At 36.0% G+C, this 16,358-nt stretch overlaps 3 protein-coding genes across 6 annotated transcripts; all 3 read right to left on the bottom strand.

Annotated features, from left to right (window-relative positions):
- Positions 1 to 931: 931 nt before the first annotated feature.
- On the bottom strand, positions 932 to 6,050 carry LOC110658407 (protein IQ-DOMAIN 23). Its single transcript, XM_021815997.2, has 4 exons — positions 5,571 to 6,050; positions 3,488 to 3,688; positions 2,294 to 2,368; positions 932 to 1,853 (listed from the first exon to the last, which is right to left on the bottom strand). The coding sequence occupies exons 1-4, from the start codon at positions 5,943 to 5,945 to the stop codon at positions 1,101 to 1,103; spliced, it is 1,404 nt and encodes a 467-aa protein (XP_021671689.2). The 5' UTR covers positions 5,946 to 6,050; the 3' UTR covers positions 932 to 1,100.
- A 1,210-nt stretch (positions 6,051 to 7,260) lies between these two features.
- LOC110658409 (protein FAR1-RELATED SEQUENCE 5) lies at positions 7,261 to 12,149 on the bottom strand. Of its 4 annotated transcripts, none has more exons than XM_021816000.2 (4): positions 11,906 to 12,149; positions 8,695 to 11,062; positions 8,432 to 8,551; positions 7,261 to 8,266 (listed from the first exon to the last, which is right to left on the bottom strand). In XM_021816000.2, the coding sequence occupies exons 2-4, from the start codon at positions 11,056 to 11,058 to the stop codon at positions 8,168 to 8,170; spliced, it is 2,583 nt and encodes an 860-aa protein (XP_021671692.1). In that variant the 5' UTR covers positions 11,059 to 11,062; positions 11,906 to 12,149; the 3' UTR covers positions 7,261 to 8,167. The 4 variants fall into 4 exon arrangements, with proteins under 4 accessions (XP_021671692.1, XP_021671693.1, XP_021671695.1 ...); XM_021816001.2 differs by having other exon boundaries at positions 8,432 to 8,533; XM_021816003.2 differs by having other exon boundaries at positions 8,432 to 8,530.
- A 3,527-nt stretch (positions 12,150 to 15,676) lies between these two features.
- Positions 15,677 to 15,973, bottom strand: LOC110658368 (stamen-specific protein FIL1). The gene has a single exon (XM_021815942.2). It carries the CDS (start codon positions 15,971 to 15,973, stop codon positions 15,677 to 15,679), a length of 297 nt encoding a protein of 98 aa, XP_021671634.1.
- Positions 15,974 to 16,358: the final 385 nt, after the last annotated feature.

Below are 16,358 nucleotides of genomic sequence, written 5' to 3'. Positions count from 1 at the left end.
TGATGAATCCCTATAAAGCATGCATTTGTTTGTCATTTCCTAACGCCAAAAGGGAATGGAAGGTTTAAAAATCTCACAGGATCGAGGCAGTGGTAATGCTAAAACATGCACTTCAGGTTCAGGACATGCTATCCATTCTTTCAAGATTTGCTTTAACGCGATGCAATCGCTTATCATTTTCTTGTGAGCAAAGACAAAAACTTAAATGATTTACTTTTTCAATGTCACCATCATAATTTATTTCATATCATAAACATTCTTCAACTGTGTGATTCATTGGCTTCTTGTGGGTATCCTAGGTTACATTTGACAGATATGGTAAATAGTACATTGCATTTCTCCGTTCATTTGGTATGTAGCGATATCAGACAAATCTCTGGTAGGACAAATTGGGCCATTCACCACATATCAAACTAGAAACTTTGTCTTAACATTTATGAATGCACATGGGGATAAATATAGAGATACTATTTCGTTTTTTTATATGAAACTCACGACGACCACAGAATAGAATAGGATACCATCCGATTTACATAGATCAAATAAGTACTCAGTTTACGTAACGCTAGTTCCTCTCTTAACCTGAAGAGGAGAAATTATCTATCATTATGACTACAACAGCCAGACATCAGATATAAACTGTCGTGACAATGAAAGAATGGTTTGTAGAAGTTTGTGCAGCTGTTCTGCTGAAAATGACATGGCTTGGAAGTATCGCTGCTTCAACAATTGAATTTGAGGTGGTAATGACTCCATGCTAAGCTAAACACGTTTAAATTCTTCTCATACACACAAGTTCAAAAAGTTGCTGTTACTAATGGTGTTTTGAATTCGAAGCAAGTATGCTAGTAACCACAACGGCTAAGTTGTTTGAAAATTTAACATTAAGAAACAATAAGCACAACTGTAATAAATCAAGGTACAATCTAAATTTTGGAAAACTACATCCATTTGAAACACCAATAATAATTCTGTTAAAGACAAAGTTTGTGAGAACATGGTTAATTAATTACAACAATTGCATTCTGCCACACATGGGGGAAAAAGAAGTAGAAAAAACAGGGAAAAGGTAAAGAAAATTATTAAGAAACAAGCAATTGTCACCTTGCATTGGTACCCCCTTGTCTATTCAAGCGCCCAGATGCTGGATAAGCTCTGTTCCTGAAGTTGGCCTGTTGAGCAAAGCTTCTTTCTGAAATAGTGTCTCCATCATGAAACCCCTGGACAGATCTTTTATCCGAACCATATTTTTCAAACTCTAGCCTCTGCTTTGGGGCACTTTGTGATCTAACCTTAGCCCGAAAGGATTCTGTGTTAGCCATGTAGTTTGGGTAACCTGAGTACCCATTAAAGAAGCCCCATGAGTACTCGCTCCTTGTGGGTGTAAAAGGACCTCTTCTACCGCTACTTCCAGGTCTAGATGATGGGGAAAACACATGGGGGTTGTTCTCTACATTCCTCAAAACCGTTTCATCTTTTCCGAGGGGGAAATTAAGAGATTTCAATGATAAAACTTCTCCTGAAGAGACAGTTGGCATTTGATATGTTGCTTTTGTTGGTAAGGTAGATGGCAAGTCGAATGTTGCAAAGCTCTTATTGTTATGATCTGAAGCCAAAACATGCCGTGAGGCCTGCAAGGTTCTGATACTTTGTTGGGATTTCATGTGGGGCTTCCAAGTATCCACTTCAAGGATTTTGTCGCTCTTTTCATCATCAGCATGTCGATTTCTCATTGGAATGTTTCCATGGTTGTTCTGAAAGCTTTCCTCCATCCAACAATCTAACCAATTTGAACCGAGGTTTGCTTCATCTAGGTGAATGATCTCTCTCAGGTTTGAATTTGAACCACATCTCTGCATGTATTGAAATGCGAATGCAATTAGAATTCCCTAAAGAATGGGAATATAATATAGCGACGGCATTGGGATTGTTACTCATAAGCTCTAAGATATAGAATTCTTAATTAAAAAAAAAAAAAAAACTAAAATTTCTTATTTCTCAGTGAAAAAGGTAGGACAAAAGAACAACTTCGAATGTGTGCCACATTGTATAATCTTAGAACAGTGATTCATAATTTCCCATAAACAGCATGAGGAGCTCACTTGAAAAGCCTCTTCTGGTTGTTTGAAGATTAATTTTTTTTTTCTTTAATAAAGTATATTTTAAAGACTACCTGTAGCTCGTCCCTTCCCTCCCCCCCTCTTCTTACTTACAAAAAACTAGAAAATGGAGATTAGAAGTAACTCTGTACGTGTAGAAATATCAAGGTTCTACAGAATCAATTAAAAAGTACCTTAAGGATGGAGGGCCCATCAAATTTAGCACCATAATCATGAAGTACACGATCCTTATGAGGACGTGCAAGAACCTGCAAGTAAATACAAATAAAAGAAGTGTATAACCTAAATGCACATAAAGATCGAAAATTGTATCAGCTTGAAATTTCCACTAAAGTTAAATTATGATTTGGCCCAACAAAATCAGGAGTTTGGCTGAACAGGTATAAACTATTAAGCACTTGCAATTGGTAAATTCCACCAATCATAAAATTTCAATGCCTTTACTACTTTCAAGACTCGACATGCATTTGATGGTTCACCTTGGCTATGCTCAATAAGATACCGAGTGAAAGAAATAAAAAAGGGAAAAATAAAATATCTACCATGACTGACCGATATAATAATTTCAAAGGCAATTTCAGATACCTGAAAGGCAAATTGACATGATATCTTCATAGGCTTATCTTAATCTATCTCTTTAATTCACTATTCACAAGGACAATTACAGACCACTAGTCTACCAGTTTAACCATCATTTAAGACAATAATGATTAAAACTAAATAAAATTACCAGTCCACTAAAATGCAGCTGCAATTGCTTTAATAAAAATTAAAAACAACCATGAAGAAAGGCACTTTCACCAAGCTGATACTCCTCAACTTTAGATATTTTCACTTTTCCCAGGCAAAGATACTAAGTTCCTTTCAACTAAGTGGACTTGCCACTTTTCTCCTGCAAATAAAATATTATTATGATGTAACTTTGTATTTTAAATATTTTTCTATTGAGCTCCTGATTCAAAAAGTGTGCAATATCCAAATGATATATTTTGTGTTACCTGTAATATGAATTCGTATAAATATTATAAATTTCACTTTCTGCAATTATGGGGTTTATAAGATAATATTTATAACTAGCTTTTTTTCACCATATTTAAACTTTTGCTCTTGTTTTGTTTATGAGTACATTTTATAGTTGAATAGTGTAAAATCTTGTATTTTTTTTTTCAGTGCAGTATATGCTTTAAATTTGTATGTTTGTAATTAACTAATTAATTAATATGCATGTATATCAAGAATTGTTCGGGGTGAAAGAAAATATTTGAAGAGCCAACTTCACAGGGCACAATCTAATAGAAGCCACTTAAAGATCTACCATCAAACTAGACCAAAAAAAAAAAAAAGGAAGAAGAAGACGGGTGTCTTACGGTATGCTGTGACTGAGAAGACTTGCCCGGAGAATGCCATGATTCTGATACATGGGTGCGGCTAGCACGAGCTCGAGCCTGCACTGTCACCAACGTTTGCATTCGCCTAAGCATATCTGCTGTTTGCTTTCTCACAATGTGGCCTCTAACTAATGCTTGAAGCTTTACTAACGCTTTCAATGCTCTTAGTGCTCTTCTTGCCTAAAAAAAAAAAAAAAAAAAAAAAGCCCTGATTAATCAAAATAGTCCAAAACCAATCACATGGATTTACATACACGCGTAACCTGCAGCAAGCCAGTCTAAAATGTTACTAATAACAAGATGCTATTGATCCTTATTAATATCCCATACAAAAAAAATGGAAAAAAAAAATTATGGTCTTGATTTTTTCATCCATATGGACACCAATTAAGAAGCCCTTCTTTTGAAGTGTATACAGAGATTCCCAAAGGAAAAGAAGAAAGTCCTGGTACTGGTATTTGGCTGCTAAGTACCTCTTCAATGGAAAAACGGATGACAGTGGAATTGTTTTAAGTCCCCGAAGTGCTTTGGCTCCATAATCCATGACTTTAGTATGATTGGGGCCAGATTAACAGGAAATTTTGAATAGTGGGAGCCATGCACTTATTAAAAGAGGTGTTGTGTCAGAACACATCAAATATATATATATATATATATATATGAAAAAAAAGGGAGAGAAAGGAGAGGACTTGGGGTGGGAAAGCAGGACTGAATTGAAAAATAAAGTCATATGCAAAATCATTTTCCCTTTGGACACATGAAATCTGAAATTCATAGGAAAAAAGCTTTGTATTTGTCTTGTACAGTTCAGCTGGCTTGATTTATTTTACTATGGGAAGAAAGTTCCATTATGACCATTAGATTATTATTGGTTCATTACTGACTAATGAAAATTGTAAAATTAAATGAAATGAACAAAAAGCTAACATTTTTCAGTGAAAATGTTAAAAAGACAGCTTCCCAAGAAACATCTAGGCCTAGAATTCCAAAGCCACCTGCATAGTACAAAACAAAAATTGGGGGAAAAAAAAACCTGCTTAGTTGTAGTAGTGATTACTTTTTGAATAAAAGAGACCTAACCAACTCATCTAAGAACTTGGCCAATCCACCTCTGTATGTAGTCCATGCCGCATCATACGAAAAACTGGCATGTACGGACAATCGTGATCTCACGGCCCATTTTGATGATTCATAATGATACATTTCCAAAAAGAAAGTTATTAACTAATAAAAAACAAATAATTAAGTACAAGACTGAAGACTCTGAAAACGGTCAAACACATCCCGATATTTTCACATGCTAGTGCTGCATAAACTCCATTCGATTACAGTCAAGTCAACAAATACTACAATTTCAAGTCCCATCAGTGGTCTCCTTGTCTTGTGGTTAGCTAGAAAAAATAAATAATTTATATATATATATATATATATATATATAGAAAAATAGCGCGTGAGTTTGGTGTCGTGGTAATGTCACAAAAACGTCGCAGATGATAACGCACGCAAAATATGTACGTGTGAGGACATGGCACGTGTGAGATAAAAAAAACTTTGAAATAAACGACATTTATGATTTTTCTCATAACTAGCTCATATGGCTGAAGCTAACAATCGCTTTTCTTCCAGCCCTCAAGTGATGCTGAGATCACCAGAACTACTTGTATCGGCGCTTATTTATTGGCCTTTGAACTGTTTTCTTCTGTTTCTTTCAGTTTGGACCACCACAACTCGTTTATCAAAATGAAAAATCAGTTCAAAGAAAGGAATTTTAGTTATTGTTACGGACCAAATAAATCAGGATGATGCCAAATCTAAATTTACAATGGAATTTCAAAAGGCCTTTTTTTTTTTTCAAAAGAATGATTAATTTCCAATTTCAATTAGCAAGATTTCAAATATCACTTTATTTTCACTGCCCAATGTTTCCAGCAGCCCATGGGCTGATTGAATGACAAAAAAGCATCCGATCAAAACCACCGAATGTCCAAATCCACACAATCGCCCTCTCATTCAAAGGGCTATTTATGGAATAAAGAAGAAAGAGTTGAACAGAAACACTAACCAGATAACCACGAAACTCTGACTGTATCTTGATAGCAGCAAGTTCCTCTTCCCGCCGGCGATGACTTCCAATGACGTGACCTGAGCTAGTACTTCTTCCACCACTGCCGCTAACACTAGTCAATCTCACAACCTCTGCTGCTGCTTGAGCAGCCGCGAGTGCCGCCTCGGCAACAGCCGCAGTGGCTGCTGCCACAGCTATAGCGTGCTTGTTCGCATCCAAATTATCATCATACGCACCCGATAAAGCTTCACACTTATTGAACTGAGACGGAATCGTATTGGAAGATCTAGAAAAGCTCCACCTTCTCTTCGCCTTGGCCGGTGGTGAGGGACCAGCTTTTTTGATGCCAAAAAGTCGCCGGAAAAATCCCATGTTTCATAGTTTAAAAAATTTGATTAGTGGAAGACATTACCGGGAGAGAGTGGCTAAAAGAGCGAGAATAGAGAACTCGGGGAGTGAGAGGAGGAAGCTTTAAGAAGAGTTCTGCCTTGGATTAAGTCAGTCAGAAATTAGGGGGATTAGTTAGACGCGCGTGTATGGACTTTGTAAAGTACGCGCTTGTCTTTCTGCATGGCAAATTACCCTGCAAAAACCCACACCCAGCCCCAAACTCCACGACAAATTTTTGACCCGTTCTATCGATTTTAATATTATTAAAGTAAAATTTATTGATTCCATAAAAAAATATAAAATTTATTGAAAGAAATTTTATTTGTTTTTAAATATATATTACTTATTACTATTTAACATGTTTAAATTTTGATAAAATAAAAAAAAATGAAAATCATAATTTTTTCTGCTTCATTTTCACTGTTAACAATAGACTGTTTCTTTACCATGGCATGTCGCTGTGGTTTTACGCCTAGAAGTTACCGCTAAATACTGCTGCATTCAGATAGACTAGAGTATATGAAAATTTCAAATTTTGTTGCACTTTCACTAGTTGTTTACGTGGACGTGGATCCTCGACTGTCTCTATTGCATGATTTTATGTTAGAAAGTTTGCAAGGCCAATGATAGATTTAATAGAAAAATAACACTTTCTAAAAGCTGTCTAAATTTGAATTTTCATGTGTATGTAACGTTTGAGTGCCTAATAACTGTGATTTCCATATGGTAAAAACATGATGGCAAAGCGTAGCGTAACAACATCAAACAATTAGCAAAACTTAATTAACTGTAGAATAGAATAAAAGGGCAATTTTATCAACAATACTTATTTTTATTTTTTAATTTTAATTTGATATTAAAAAATTTTTAAACTTTAATTTTTATTTCAAAAAAATCTTTTTAACTAGTAATAACAAATTTTTAAATTTAAAAAAAATCCTTTTACCCATTTCTTCGCCCTTTTCTTTCCCCTCTCCTTTCTTTTTCTTTTCTTTCACATTCGTCAGCCCAGATTTTTTTTGTTCCTTTTAGGATTCAATGGTTTCTTTGCACTTGGGAAAGTTATTCTTACACCCTTTTTCTTTTCCTTTGCTGTAATAAATTCCGAGAGAAACATAAGAGCAAGGAAACCAAAAAGAATTCCCAATACTTGCTGCTCACTAGTAAAACCAAGAAAAAAGCACATGCCTGCTGTGAAAGTTTCATTCCTTCGCTGCGCATACTCGTGAGTGGTGAAATCAATTTTCGTAATAGGGATCTGGAAACACGTAATGGAATTTGATCATTAAGAAGAAAAGGAAGAACTAAGAAATTTTTGCCTTAGTAAATCAAGAAGTGTAGAGCATATATAAGGGTCAACCCATAAAGAAATAAGAAAAATAAAAGGAAAAAAAAAAAAAAGGGGGAAGAGCTGGAGACAATTTTAGTCCCAGTATTTGTCTTAGCATCACACAAGGTTAAATTGCATTTCCACAAAATGGTGACAAATCCAAGGGCATGAAAGTACTCTAACTATGCAGTATGCACCCTGCAAATCTAATCTTGTTCACTTTCCATGTTTACTTTTTCCCCTTGCAAACAACAATACCTCAAAGGCTCAAACGCCCCCAAGTTCGCTTCTCTCCACAATGTTACAACCCCTTCACTCCCCCTCCCCCCCAACCACCACCACCAACATAGCCACCATTTTTGCTAACCACCACCACTGTTGTCTCACCCACTCCCTCTCCTTCTACCCACTCCACCTTAGACCCTCCGATCTCTAGATATCCCCACTTTTGGTCAGTAGGTCAGCCAAGCAGGTGTTCAACGAATGTAAGAGAGAAGAAAAGGGAGAGAAAAAGGGTAAAAGAGTAATTTTCTTTTTAACTTGAAAACCTACTATTTCAAGTTAAGGGGACTTTTTTGAATCAAAATTAAAATTTAGGGATATTTTTTAGTAATAAAGTGAAGTTAAGGGACAGAAGTGAAACAACCATCAAAGTTGAGAGACGACCAATGAAAATTAACCAAATAAAACGTAACATGTGAAAAATATACTTTTGTGAGAAAAGAAGGTATTCTATTGAGCAATATAGGAGTGGAAGAAAAGGAAGGCTATAAAACCCATTTGTTAGATTAAAAAAAATGGAACACTCCAGACTGTACAGCTGCAAAATTTCATTTGTGGAGGGAGAAATAATGTCATGCCATATTCTTCATCTTTACTTTGATCCAAGGAAAGATGTGTCTGAAGCTCTATATCTAAGATCATATAACATGAATGAAGAAGGTTGTGGATGTTGGAGATCAAGATCCATTGCCTACAAAGGAAAAAAAAAAAAGAAGCAGAATAATCAGCACAAGAAACAAGTTCAATTCGATCACCTATCCCGACCGAACTTTGTTTTGTATAGGACCCCATATGTGGCTGTGTGCTAGAGACTAAAGGTTCAATCCATGACAATGAATTTATCAATCAAACATACCTGAAGTAATGGAGTTTGCCGAGATGAGTCATGCTGGTCAGAGTAAAAGTTTGATGGTTGATATAGATTGGGATTATCTTGATGGCTTATGACTGGATTCTGCTGGTGGTACATAACCTCCTGGTTAGACTCAAAAATATACAAACCCTGTATAATTTAAGTGGAAGTATTGGACAATTTTGATTTTTGAGTAAAAAATCTAAGAAATAAAAGACAATAGATTAAACAAGAATAACTGTCATAGAAGGTAAGCTGAGAATCACCTGCAGAAGAGGATTTGATGTTAGGGCTTCTGTTGAAACACATGCTTGTTGAGGACTTGAAACAAAGGTATCCGTATCTGGTGCAGGTGGTAGTGCACTTGGAAATCCATGTTTCTTAGAGCTTTTTTCTTTCATATATTTCAGTTGGTGCCTCTCAGGGACAGCACCATCGTTGTCTTCTATTCCCGCTACTCTGTTGTCCTCATCCTGATCCTCAACTGTTCTCTTATCCAAGAAAATCTCTGCATTCCCACTTTCAGAGACATTTGCAGCAGTGCTGCTTGAGGCAATACCATGAGCCTCCTCATGTTTTATTGTCAAGATTTTCTCCACTGCTTCAATCATTTGATCAAGTTGTCTTGAAGCAAACTGAAATGCTTCCTCTGATTCAGTGGCTCTAGCTGATATTTTAAGCATTCTGCGGCACAAAGCTTTGTACCGGCTACCAGCAACCAACTTGGGGTTTTCTTGTGCAATGAACTCTTTGCTCTCTCTCACATAGCCAATCCTCGCATCTTTTGTCCATCTCTTCAGGATATATTTGGAGGGAAGCACCTTTATATTCTTCTGATCAAGTACTTTCAGAGCATGGCCACACAGAAATCCAACATTTTCAAATTTCCTACAACTGCAAATGACTGTATCATCTGAAGGATTGAATGTGACAGTATATTCTCGACTTCGCCCAAATGTATTCACTTTGTACTCAAGAAAAAGGCTACTCTCACTGCACTGGCTAACAACAAAATTTAAACACTTCTCATATTCTTTCTGAAATATTTCAAATGCCTTTGGCGTGTACATGTCACTTGCATGCTTTAGCAAAACTACATTCCCCATTAACCTTGGCATGCATCTAGTCATCTCATCATTAGCTTGTAATTCTTTGAAGCGTTGCTCATCCACCATCCTCTCAAAAACCTTGAAAAACTGAAGTGCATCTTGATCAGAGCTTAAGTTACTTCTCAAGTTCCTATGTAAATCTTCAGCCACATGACAGCCTCTGGCATCAAGAAAAAATGTGTTCATGCCATATACGATGGCCCATTTCTCTCTTTCTCTAAACATCCATCTTAGCCACTCATTTTGCTGAAGACTATATTTATCCAGCAAAGCCTCCCAGGCATGAATGAAATCCTCCTCATCATTGAGATCATAGATACAACTTCTAAAATCACTGGAAAAAGATTCAGTATCCTTCAATGCATGGCTAAGGTGATTAAGAGCATTCTGGCACATCTGCCAAACACAGATACGATGGCTTGTTTCTGGCAAGACAGATTTAATTGCTTCAACAATTGCTGCATCTTGATCAGTGAGAATAACTTTTGGCTTCTTTCCAGACATTGCCTCTAGAAAGGTTCTAAATAGCCACTTGAGCGATTCAACAGTGTCATCAAATAAAAGTGCAGCAGCAAAAGTTACAGCTTGATTGTGATGATTCACTCCTATAAACTGTACAAATGGCTGAATATCTTTATTTGTTCGGTAAGTTGTGTCCAAACAAATAACATCACCAAAATGGTCGTAATCCACTACCATCGTATCATCAGCCCAAAAAATGTTGCTTATTTTGTCATCTATATCAACCTGTATCGCATGAAAGAATGTTGGGCTTTCAAAGTGCAGCCTCTGAAAATAACGCAGTAAGCGTCCTGCCTCCCCCCTTTTCATATCTCTAACTCTTTCAGATTGTAGGTAATTATCAAAATCCATGGCTATATAATCAAGAGACTCACCTACTTCAAATCTTCTGTTCATTAATTCAAAGGCGGAATTTGACTCTGCCCCCAAATTACTTGGCAAGTCAGCTTCTGCAGCTTCGGTAACACATAATTCCTTCTGAAATGGTAATGTTTGAACATTATTTGGGTTTATACTGTCATGGTTGTGTTCCGCTTCAAAATGTGTAACCCGGTATTTACCATCAGGTTGACGAGTGATGATCAAGTGTGCCAAGCAACCAGTTCTGGTTTCCTTTCTGTGCTTCTTCACATTAGCATCTCTCTTGTCTTTCCGTCGATAACCTTCCTTAGAGCAAGTAAACTTTCTAGACACCACTAGACCATGCACCTTACTCCTATTTACCCAATCCTTTCGAACACTGAAACCTACCAATCTAGCATACTTGCTGTAAAAACTATAAGCATGTTCGTCTGATTCAAACTCTGTACCAATTTTTAGCACCCCATTTGTAATGGAATCACCTTTGGAGGAGAGACTGCATTGAGCTCCAGTAACCTGAGCCACATTTGGATTGTGACAGTCCTGATCCAGATTTAAGTCTAACCTATCTGATGTTTGGAGTCCTACATCCATGTCCTCATCATGAGGGCTAACCAAGTCATCCTCATCCCTACTCATTTACCTTCACTCAAAGAGAAAGACACCAGTAAAACATCACATCAAAGGATAAAAAGAAAAAAAATGAAAAACTGTGATAAACTTCATGACAAGGAATATAGTAAAAAAATAGAATAAGCATATGGAAAAAAAAAAAAAGTGGTGATTTGAACTCATAAAATTAAGAAACCTCATTTAGATAGGTAAGTTTATGCTGCTCTTATGTCCAGAAGGAATCAACCAAATAAGATGAAGGGCCAGACTAAACAGCATCCAGCTGTCTTTTAAACACATAAGCAGCAGTAAATTCATCTCGAACCATCACTTACATACACAAATTCTTTGCAGTCCTTGGTTATGGAATCCAAGATAGCAAATAAAATTTATATTCCCACCAAGCCTTGACCAAAATATCTCATTCGCCATTTAAAATTTATCCCATCCTTTTACTTAGTTTTATTCAATTTTTTTTATTTACAGTCTAGGCTATTGTTAAAGCCCTACTGCATTATACAATTGGAAAAGTGAGTCTCTAAAATTGATGTGTTCTTTTTGTTAAAAAGAAATCGGCCAGTTAAAGCAACAGTGGAAAATCCACGAAGAACCATAAAACTCCACCAGAAACAGCTCACTGAATTGACATCGCGGACTTAAAAATGGTCTTTATAGCTCAAATTGGACATTGTGTTTACAGTCAATAGTTAGCATTTCTCTAAAGCCAAGCATGCATTTCATTTAGTTCTCTGGTTAATTCGAAAAATCTAAATTCAAAAAATCAGAGTACAATAAACTACATTTGTATAAGCTGGAACAGCCAAAGGAAACGGAGAGAGAGAGTGTGTGGGTGTGTGAGTGTGCGTGTGTATACCTTGATGCTAGGGTTGCAGCTCAAACCTTCAAATCATCGACAGAGAATTTGTCTGTGAGGGAGATAAAGAGAAAGGAAGGTAACAGGAGCTTGTGGGTGAAGCCCGTTCGGGTAGTGGTGGATTGAGAATTCGAAATCCGGTGTTACAGCGATCGGAATTTGTTGGTGACAGGCGATTCCATTACAAAGACGGACCGCAAAGCTAAACCCAACAAAAAACTTAAATGGGGGATAAGTATGATTCTAAAAAATACGGGGGATGTTTCTCGAGTTACGGTAAAGTACTGCGACGTCGTTGCAGTTCACAGAAAATTTTCTTCTATTTCCCTTTGTTTTTTTCGATGGTTTTTTTTTTCCTTCATCAATCAGCAATAACTAAATAAAAAAATACGAATAAAATATAACTCAACTCAACTCAACTAAGCCTTTATCCCAAAAATTTGGGATCGTCTATATGGATTCGCTTTCTCCACTCTGAACGATTTTGGGTTAAATCCTCAGAAATATGTAATACTTTTAGGTTTCGTTGTACTATTCTCCTCCAAGTTAATTTAGATCTATCCCTTTTTTTTTTTCTATCTTCTAACCTAATGTGCTCTACTTGTCTAACTGGAGCCTTCGTATGTCTACACTTCACATGACCAAACCACCTCAATCTACCTTCTCTCAACTTATCTTCAATTGGCACCACTCCTACCTTTTCTCTAATACTCTCATTACGGACTTTATCTAGTCTAGTATGGCCACTCATCCACCTTAACATTCTCATATCTGCAACTCTTATCTTAGATGAATACGACCCTTTCAGTGCAACAACACTCACTACCATATAACATAGTCGGTCGTATGGCTGTACGGTAAAATTTTCCTTTCAATTTATTGGGAATCTTACGATCACATAAAACTCCCATGGCATGTCTCTACTTCAACCATCCGACTTTAATCCTATGACTAATATCCTCCTCACATCCCCCATCTACTTGAAGGACTGAGCCTAGATATTTAAAGTGATTACTTTGGTACAGTACTACTCCATGCAAACTAACTCATTCCCTATCACCAATTTGGCTTTCACTGAACTTGCAATGCATGTATTCTGTCTTCGTTCTACTTAACTTAAAACCCTTTAACTCTAGAGTAATTCTCCAAAGTTCTAGCTTTCTATTGACTCCTTCTCGTGTCTCATCTATCAGAACAATATCATCCGTAAACATCATGCACCAAGGAATACTCTCTTGTATATGTTTCGTCAGTTCATTTAAAACTAATGTAAAAAGGTAAGGGCTTATGGCTGATCCTTGGTGTAATCCAATTGAGATCGGAAAATCTCGTACAATAGTAGTTGCTCCTTCATACATATCTTTCAATACTTGTATGTACCTAATAGTTACCCTCTTTTGTTCTAATACATTCCATAAGACCTCTCTTGGAACACTATCATAAGCCTTCTCCAAATCAATAAAAACCATGTGTAGATCTTTCTTCACATCTCTATATTTCTCTATCAAGCTTCTAATGAGAAAGATCGCTTCCATAGTTGAACAACCGGGCATGAAACCAAATTGATTAAGAGAGATACAAGTATCATGACGTAGTCGATGCTGCACAACTCTCTCCCACAACTTCATAGTATGGCTCATGAGTTTAATTCTCCTATAGTTTGAGCAACTCTGTATGTCTCCCTTATTTTTAAAAATAGGTACTAAAATACTCTTCCTCCATTCATCAGGCATTTTCTTTGAGTTTAGAATCTTATTAAATAATTTAGTTAACCATGCCACTCTCATATCTCCCAAATACTTCCACACTTCAATTGGTATTTCATCGGGTCCATAGGCTTTACCCACTTTCATTCTCTTAAGTGCTTCCTTTACTTCTGAAGATCTAATCCTTCTGGTATAATTCACATTCTTTTATATTGTTCTATAATTTATATTCACGCTATTACCATTTTAACTATTATTAAAGAGATCATTAAAATAATTTCTCCATCTTTCTTTAATGTCCTCATCTTTCACCAACACTTTTCTTTCTTTATCCTTAATGCTCATAACTTGATTGAGATCTTGACATTTCCTTTCTCTCCTCCTTGCTAATCTATAAATATCTTTCTCCCCTTCTTTAGTTCCAAGTTTCTCATATAACTTTTCAAAGGCTTGTGCTCTTGCTTGAGTAACTGCCTTTTTTGCCTCTTTCTTTGCTATCTTGTACTGTTCATATGCCTCATTATTATCACATTTAGGTAATTTCTTATACCATTCCCTTTTTCTCTTCACTGTCTTTTGTACTTCCTCATTCCACCACCATATCTCTTTTGAGGGTAGTCCATGTCCTTTAGACTCTCCAACTACTTTTCTAGCTACTTCTCTAATCTTTGATGCCATCTGTATCCACATATCATTGGCCTCCATATCCAGCTTCCATACTTCGGACTCGAGAAGCTTATTTTTGAACTCTACTTGCTTTACTCCTTTGAACTCCACTTGCTTTACTCCTTTGAACTCCCACCACTTTGTTCGAGCTACACTATTTCTTTTGACCTTACTTGAATTGTTTCTAAACTTGATGTCCAAGACTACCAGCCGTTGTTAACTTGTTAAAACCTCTCCTGGAATGACTTTGCAATCCTTGCATAGAGCTCTATTTGTTTTCCTGGTTAAGAGGAAGTCGATTTAGCTTCTATGTTGCCCACTTTTGAAAGTCACTAAATGTGACTTTCTTTTTATATAGTAGGTATTTACTAGTATTAGATCGTATGCCATAGCAAAATCCAGGATGCTTTTTCCCTCCTCATTTTGACTGCCAAAACCAAAATCTCAATGAACATTCTTATAACCTTATCTATAAAAAAAATATGAATAAAATATAATTAAATAAAAAATTCTTTGGATCTAGTGTTGTATTTTCCACTTTTTCTCAGTTTTCAATCAAATAATTCCTTTTATTAAAATAATTTTTCTTTAAATTAATGGTAATAATACAATTAAAGTTGGTTTAAATTTAAATTTTCAAATAATATGAATTGAAAAGAACCTTCAGAATTTCATATATAATTTTTTTTCCTTATGATTTAGATTATATTATATTTTATTTAAATTTTATATGTTTATATGTATATAACTATATATAATTAAACAAAAACCCAATCAAGAAAAGGAAATTTTAATACATGAAAGGACTTGCATTGCATATAATAATGACAAGTTGAACGAGTTATTTATTTAGTTAATTTCTTGACGTGCAATGTAAAATATAAATGGATATGGAGTTGAATATCGGGGATTATATAGAAATTTAACATATGGTGGTCAATATGATTATGATACCCCATGTGAAGTACGTAATAAATTCCCACTGCCCCAAAGCTGAAATTGCTTTGATTATATTATTTTCAGTCAACCTTAACGCATGCATGTAAATTACTGCTATAATAGAATATATTAGCTTGCTAATTAACTATACATAAATGCTAATATTATAAAGTTGATACGTCAATTAAGCATATGTCCCCTCCAAAAGCAGAAGGAGAAGTACCGTTTTGTTTTATTTCATACCATGAAGCTTCTGCTTGGCAGCAGATCGGGATACATAGAAACGTAAATTTGAAAGGAACAATTAATATTACACCTTAATGGCGTTAACATATGTATTGTTCTTTGCTCAATTTCGTCCTACGTACATTTTTGTATCTGCAATTACAAAAAGAACACAAGTTAACCAGTTTAATATATACATATGATAGATTTAAAGAAGTAATATTAATGCAATTAATTACCAGTTGGCGCAATTGAGAGGTGGGAGATGGCACTGGGATGGAAGGCGGGCAGCGATGGCGAGAGTGTTGCAGAGGCAGTCATTGTTCACCGACTGGAGCGCATTGCAACAATCACTACTTGGGTTGTTTTGGGAACCAGGCAACACAAATGGTGCGCACACATTCAGGGTGTTCAGCTGGCTTGAGCAGCCCTGCGACTCACCCAAGTAGGTTTGCGCCCCAAGTGCTATCAACAGGAGAAGCAGTGCAGCTTGCGAGCAGCTGAGAGAGATCAGGGAATTGCGAGCTGCCATCACGTATTGATCAATATTCTGCTTAATTAATTACTTCTTGTGTTTTAATTATTAGGCTTTTTACCTCATTTTATAGTGGGTTCCAGGACACATGCACAGCCTTCACGTGAGCCACCTAATACAAGTCCTGAGCTCATCTCTTTTGTGTTGGCCTCCAAAACCAAAATAGTTACGAGATATGCAGTTGAATCCATTAATGTCATAAAAGAAACAGATTATTTTCATTGTAAACGCAAGAATATCCAATATAACATATATTGATTCACAAATACTAATGAATACACAAATAAGATTGGAAAAAGAAATAGAGGCTAAACCATGTCCAATTCAGGAGGTGTAAGACAGTTCTAAACATGGTTATGCCAAATTTTTTTTTTATAAATTT

The sequence above is a fragment of the Hevea brasiliensis genome, chromosome 13 (assembly GCF_030052815.1).
Source record: "Hevea brasiliensis isolate MT/VB/25A 57/8 chromosome 13, ASM3005281v1, whole genome shotgun sequence".
Classification (NCBI taxonomy): domain Eukaryota; kingdom Viridiplantae; phylum Streptophyta; class Magnoliopsida; order Malpighiales; family Euphorbiaceae; genus Hevea; species Hevea brasiliensis.
The sequence above is the reverse complement of the archived record's forward strand: the minus strand, read 5'-3'. Positions and strand labels throughout refer to the sequence as shown.